The following is a 7,186-nucleotide window of genomic DNA, read 5'->3' on the forward strand; positions in this document are numbered from 1 at the left end:
TCTTCTTCTTCTTCTTCTTCTTCTTCTTCTTCTTCTTCTTCTTCTTCCTCCTCCTCCTCCTCCTCCTCCTCCTCCTCCTCCTCCTCCTTTTTTTTTTTCCTTCTCTGTTGGATGGTTGATGTTGAGCCTGCAGGGAGCAAGCTGGCCCCAGACTTCTCCAAGACCACATTTCTTTTCCTCCAGTTCTTACGTGTCCAAAGACAGGGAACTACAGACATGCTTTTGTAGGAAGGTTTTATGTTTTTGCTGTCATTATTATATACAATTTTGATTTGCATGTAAGTTTTTAGGTTTATTAAAATAAAGAGTGTGACAAACCTGAATTTTGTAATGCAGTATATTAAAATAAATTACAATGCATTTTAATACTAAAATCTACATCTTGTCTTTGATTTTAGCAATGAATCAAATTCACAGAAGGTTGTTCCCTAACAGAACTATGCTTTATAATGAAAAATTGCTCTGTTCTAAAACAAAAGCAGAAAAAAAGAAAATGATCAAAAAGTGAATTTCTGAAATCTAATTTTTAGCTGATGATCGATTCAATTTTAGGTTGAACAAAAGAGTGGGTTTTTGAAGTCACATGCCATTTATTTTATACAGTATTCATATTTTGCAAACTTCAACCTGTTTGCTCTCTCTTACACACACACACACACACACACACACACACACACACACACACACATAACCAGAACACCTCCCTTCCTCTTCTCCTTATATATGGAATTTGATTCCTGGATTCTGTGAACCTCTCCCTGCATTTCACTGTTTGTAGATGAAGCAACTGGAAGTTTCCGGCTTTCAAGCAGGACAACACTGCTCAGAAACATGAGGCCTTCAGGTATTCAGAGGTGGTAGGAAGAAGTGCTTAGGGAGAAACTGAGGAGGGGATCCTGGCAGCAAAGACAGGAGAATCACATCTTAAATTCTCAGAGGGTCCATGAGAAGACAGGATTCTTCCTGTTCTCATCTGAGTTATGAGCTGCCAGAAGAGGCAGGGATAACATGGGGCTAAGCTTTGGACTGGACCCAGAGGGGACGAATGAAGGTAGTTGTATGTGCCTGATGTATATCACAGTCCCCAAAACAATCGAAGTCATGTTGCCTTATATGCTGATTGAGATCTGTGTCTCCTTACACGTCCATTGGGGTGGGGACGCCAGAGTTGATAGCACATAGAAAGCAAATGAAAGTGATTACTTTAAAAGCAGCAAAATGCATAGTCCTCCCTTATACAGGACTCTGTACGGGGGGGGGGGGGGGAATCCTAGGTATCACAAAAGGGAAAGACTTGATCATGACAGTGTTGTCCTCAAACCAGCATCTACAAGAGAGGGAAGGGATGGAATGGAGTCTGAAGTAAAATAAGGTGCCTGCCCAGCCCACGTAAGGCCAGCCTCTTACCGTAATGCGGGATGATAGCCCAAGCCATGGCAGAGGCGTAGATCCCACCAATCATCCAGAACATGCAGAGCCAGCTCAGATGCTCACCCCGCTTCTCTCGGGCCAGCACTTCAGCAAAGTAAGAGAACACAGTGGGAATGGCTCCTCCAATCCTGCCAACAGGTACAGAAAATACAAGAAATCAGAGCCAGTACAGCCACGTGAGATGCAAAGTGCAGAACCAAAGCAAGCTCTGACAGCACATGCTCTCTCTCTATCCCAGCATATCAAGCAATGTATATTTTCTATCATTTTGTCATTTTAACACTATAATCTCTGTTTAATATAGGTTTATTATCCCTCCAGAACCTGCAATTAAGTAATGTCACCAAAAGGTGGCAGTGGTGCCCTAGTCATGTGGTTTCTAGAGCTTCCCTTGTTGAAGATTATGACGGGTTTTCTGCTCAGGGTTGAACGTTCTACATATTTGCCAGAATTAGAGCATTTGGTACAATCTAGTGAGTATTTTAATTAACACATTTTTAAAAAAGAGATACTATGATAAGTTCTACCCATGACGTGGTGACTTTGGAAAGAGCTTCAAACACTTCTGGGAGGCTGTCTGTAACTGTACCTGCTCACTGCTACACTGTGGCAGCTGGTACTGCAGCCCAATCAGGCTGCTGTGTTGATGGCCACAGGCTCAATGGGGTTGCTTCCTAGACTGTTCTGGTCTCAGTAGGTTTCAGATTTCAGTAGAACCCAGTAGATGGATTTCACCGCCGCATGAGTACACGTGTAGGTGCACTGGTAGAATCAAATAAGGTGCTGCTGGTTTCAATACTAATAGAAGGGAGTACAATGCTTCCTTCCAGTGGGGCAATTATAAGAGATGCTGACTGAGCTCTAGAGAGATGACATGAGCGGTGACTTCCATTCAGGCTAAGTGTTCTCCAGTGAGTGTATATGGAATAAATATTTTGTTCATTCTAGGAAGATAGGCCATAAATCTCATCAGAGTTTCAAATAGGTCTTGACCCCCTAAGTTTTAAAACCACTGCCTCAGAAAGTAGGGTTATGGGAAAACATTACTATCATTCTAAACAGTAATATTAACTCTTTTATTTAATTTAATTTAATTTTATTTATTTTATTTTATTTTAGAAAGAGAGAGCATGTAAGCAGGGGAGAGATGCAGAGAGAGAGAGAGAGAGAGAGAGAGAGAGAGAGAGAGAGAGAGAATCCCATGCAGGCGCAATGCTCAGCATGGACCCTAATGCAGGGCTCGATCCCACCACCCGAGGATCATGACCTGAGGTGAAATCAAGAGTCAGACACTCAACCGACTGAGCCACCCAGGCGGCGCCCCTATGAATTCTTAAAATCAATATTTTTTAAATGATGTACAATAATAGATATAAACAAATTGTAGAGAAAACACTTAGCAATATAGTTTTAAGAATATGTGCTGATTCCTTTATGTTCAGATTTCTGTGAGGTAAATTGCTATTGACATTTCACATCAAGGAAGAGAACATGCATTTATCCATTTAGCAGTAACTGATCTCCTCAGAGCCTTTGATATGATAAAGAAGTATTGGCAATGACTTTAGCAAATGAAATTTAGAGAAAGGCCTTATCTGTAGCAAACTGGATGTACCAAACAAATCGCAAGATTCATAGTGTCATTCTGCATCAAACAGTAGGTCAAAATATGGCACTGCTTCATGCATTTGTCCCTGCTTAAAGTGACGTGGAAGTTATCTACTGTTAGATATGGGCAGACCACTCAGGTCAGTGCTTTTCAGTCTGTGGGCTACAGAATTAACTCAGTAGCTATAAGCTACTAACATTTAAAAATTACAGTAGAGATGAAAATAGTTCAGGGCAACTCAAGTAATAAGGATAAGTATCATTTCATGAAACTTTTCCTTCATTATGAACATGTTTATAATGTAGAATGTATATACATTTATGCGTATATATATATGTGTGTGTGTGTCTACATATACATTGATATATATAAAATAAATATATATGTATATAAGTGTATAAGGGGCTGCAATGTATTTCTTAGTGGGAACTCTTATTCAAATGGTTTAAAAATCACTAGCTTAAACAGAACTACCCTGTGATCCAGCAATTGTACTATTATGTATTTACCCAGAGGATACAAAAATACAGATTCAAAGGGGTATTTGAATCTGCACCCCAGTGTTTACAGCAGCACTGTCAACAATAGCCAAACTATAGACAGAGCCCGAATGTCCTTCGACTGATGGATGGATAAAGACGAGGGTGGTATGTATTTACAAAGGAATATTACACAGACATCCAAAAGAATGAAATCTTGCCATTGCTATGATATGGATGGAGCTAGAATGTATTATGCTAAGTGAAATAAGTCCATCAGAGAAAGAAAAATACCATGATTTCACTCACCTGCAGAATTTAAGAAACAAAACAGATAAGCACATGGGAAGGAGGGGGAAGAGAAGACAGGGAAATAAACCACAGGAGACTCTTAATGATAGAGAACAAACTGAGGGTTGATGGAGGGAAGTGGGTGGGGGATGGGCTAGATGGGTGATGGGAACTAAGGAGGCATTTATTGTGATGAGCACTGGGTGTTATATGTAAGTGATGGATCACTGAATTCTACTCTTGAAACCAATATTGTACTGTATGTTAACTAACCAAAATTTAAATCAAAAAAATGAAAAAGAAATTTGATGCTGGAAGCAGGGAAGTTGTTGAATGGTGGACTTCCACTTTCTATTTTAAACACTTCCTCATTACCTGAAATACTTTTTTTTAAAAAAAAGAGCATGCACTGCTTTTATAATTAACATTCTCATTTAAAAAAAATCAAAAGGATGAAAAACAAATTAATGAATAAATAAAAGAATGTTTCTATGCAAAAAAAGAAATGTATTCTGAAGTATCCAGAAGTTGCTGGATTTCCCCCCTACTTCCTTGCCTTCCACAGGCTGTTGCTCCTGCCTGGACTGTATTACTTTTTGGGGACTACTTATTTGAAGACTCGATTTAACAATCACTTTCTCAGGGAGCCTTCCCTGAATTTTAAGAATACAACAAAGTTTCTGAACAGATTTAAAGTGGTTTCATTATAACACACAATTTCGGTAGGAAATAAAATGGCCGTGTCATCAATCACTTAACACTACTCCTTTTAAATTTGATGTGAAGGATCTGTTTCTCTGCACCATAAAGTCCCAGGCCCCTAATCTATGCCTTCACTTTGCAATGCATAAAGAGTCTCGGTTTTTATTGACTTTTCACATCCTAATTAATGTTTCATCAGGATTCTGGACATTCCATATGGAAGAGCTATAACTCACATTTCATGAAGGAACAACTGAATGTTAAGATATGCCAGGCCACTCTGAACCAAGATAAATGTACTCCAGGGTGACTAAAATGGCAAGTGGAAAACAGTAAACTTGCCTGTTAGTTTTAAACAAATTACTGTTGCATAAGAGAATACCAACTTTTAGGGGCACATGAGCAATCCAGGTGCTTTTGATTCAATGCCTCTTTTTAAGGTGGTTATTTTTGCATGGATGTCTCTCAATATCTGTATGCAAAGCAGACTGCAAGGAACTCTAATATCAATAGATAGATGAGTCTGAAGAATGAGAGAGGGAGTCTATTCAAATCCTTTGCAAAGTTCTTCAGATTCAGAGACCTACAAAACAATCCAAGCATTCACACTTCCTACTGTGGGCTGATCATCCATTTTAGGGAAAATATCACTCCTCCTGTTACTATCATGTTCTTTAAGCAGAAAAAAAACCCATTAGAGCATGTGGTAATGTTAACTATTACTTGTATTTCATACTCCATCAGAGGTCTTAAACATTATTCACATCAGAGTGAAGGTTCCCTGAAGGTGAGGACTATATTCCATTCATCTTTGAATCCCCATTACCTGGCCCACTGGACATGCACTAAGTGTTCCTCAGAAGAGCTGTCTTTCATGAAGCCTCTCTGCTGATGGAGGTGCCACTCCAAACCTTCTGGAGAAACTTGTTCTGATGACCTAAACATCTCCCATGAATTAAAAGCTACATCTTATGTTTTGGGTCAGTACAACCATAAGAGAAGTCGTGGGTGCTAGGATGGAAGTTCTGATAGCAATAAAGTCCCCACAGAGCTCCTGAAATTACTGCATATCTGAATTTCCATGGTCACCTCTTGACCAGGTCCCCTGGTGAAAAGAGTCTCTTGGAACATCTGGGCATAAGACACTGTGCAATCCTCTTGGGCACTCTGGGAGCTTCTAAAATACCTTGGTACCTTTCAGAAAAGGGCTGCAGAATGCTAGAATTACCAACAACAATACAAGTTTAAGTAAGAGAGAAAGCACAAGTGTCCATGTCTTACAATATGATTTTGTTCCTGGAAGTGTTAAGGATAAGAAAAAGCTGTCCCCCTCCTTTTTAAAAAAATTTTTTTTCAACGTTTATTTATTTTTTTTTTGGGACAGAGAGAGACAGAGCATGAACGGGGGAGGGGCAGAGAGAGAGGGAGACACAGAATCAGAAACAGGCTCCAGGCTCTGAGCCATCAGCCCAGAGCCTGACACGGGGCTCGAACTCACGGAGCGCGAGATCGTGACCTGGCTGAAGTCGGACGCCTAACCGACTACGCCACCCAGGCGCCCCTCCCCCTCCTTTTTTATAAGTAAAAAAAAAAGAAAGAAAGAAAGAAAAGAAAGAAAATTTTTCATTATTACTCTGTATCAATAGTTCAATATTTTGTGTGAGGGGCTAATGTATTTCTTTAATTGTTTTATTGTATCAAGATACAATTTCTGAGAATACATGAGAAGATAACAAATATTTAAATGGAAGTTCTCAAATTCTCATGTATCAGCTGCTGTTAAATACAGTTGGTTGTGTTCACCAGTCTCTCAACAGACATTCGGCAATGTCTGGATACATTTCTAGTTGTTCACAACTCAGGAGGTGCTATTGGCATATAGTAAGTAGAGGCCAGGGATGCTGCTAAGAATCCTAAAATACACAAGCCAGTTATTCACAACAAAGAATTATCCATTCCAAAATATTAATAGTGTTGAGGTTGAGAAACTCTTGTAATGGGGATTTAATGAAATGATAACTTGTTTTATACTAAAAATCCATAAGATAAGGCATGAAATGGTTATCTTTTACATTATCTGATGTGCAATACGTTTCTAAATCCAGTGAGCATGGAGACCTTTTTTTTTTTTTTTTTTGAGAGAGAGAGACAGAGAGCATGTGCACACTTGAGCACGTAAGCATGAGCAGGGGAGGGGCAGAGAGAATGCCAAGCATGCTCCGTGCTTGTCAGTGCAGAGCCTGATCCATAGTTCAATCCCACGAACTGTGAGATGATGACCTGAGCTGAAATTAAGAGTCAGACGTTCAACCAACTGAGTCACCCAGATGCCCCCTTTTTATTGTTCATTATATAATGGTCAATTAACTACTGTTGAAGTTTTCTCAAAATTCATATTTGATGGCATGTTTACATAAATGAAGCAATCAGATCAAGATGGTTTATAAAGACTTTTTCTCAGGATCAGATATTGAATCTATTTTATTAGCTGTCAAAAAGGGCCAAATCTTAATTGTATTTGGTAATAGGAGGCTTAGAGGGAATAATAATTGAAATCCACACTCTATATAGGTGGAATATTAGCTAGATTAAAACAAAATTGAATTGACACAGCTGAAAGAGTTGATATTTGGAATTTCAGAGTTGGAGTTATTCTTTTTTTTTAATTTTTTTT

General features: G+C 39.1%; 1 protein-coding gene and 1 non-coding gene across 3 annotated transcripts in view; both read right to left on the reverse strand.

Annotated features, from left to right (window-relative positions):
• Nucleotides 1–7,186, reverse strand: part of SV2C (synaptic vesicle glycoprotein 2C) — a 229,578-nt gene that overhangs the window by 104,741 nt on the left and 117,651 nt on the right. For both annotated transcript variants that reach the window (XM_040450451.1, XM_040450442.1), the window contains one exon: nucleotides 1,408–1,559. In XM_040450451.1, coding sequence (XP_040306385.1) covers nucleotides 1,408–1,559 — 152 coding nt within the window. The remainder of the gene's footprint in view (nucleotides 1–1,407; nucleotides 1,560–7,186) is intronic.
• Nucleotides 103–233, reverse strand: LOC121017050 (small nucleolar RNA SNORA38). The gene has a single exon (XR_005784602.1). It is a non-coding gene; the product is annotated as a small nucleolar RNA SNORA38 (small nucleolar RNA).

The sequence above is a fragment of the Herpailurus yagouaroundi genome, unplaced genomic scaffold, assembly GCF_014898765.1.
Source record: "Herpailurus yagouaroundi ecotype Mexico unplaced genomic scaffold, PumYag 29, whole genome shotgun sequence".
NCBI lineage: Eukaryota > Metazoa > Chordata > Mammalia > Carnivora > Felidae > Herpailurus > Herpailurus yagouaroundi.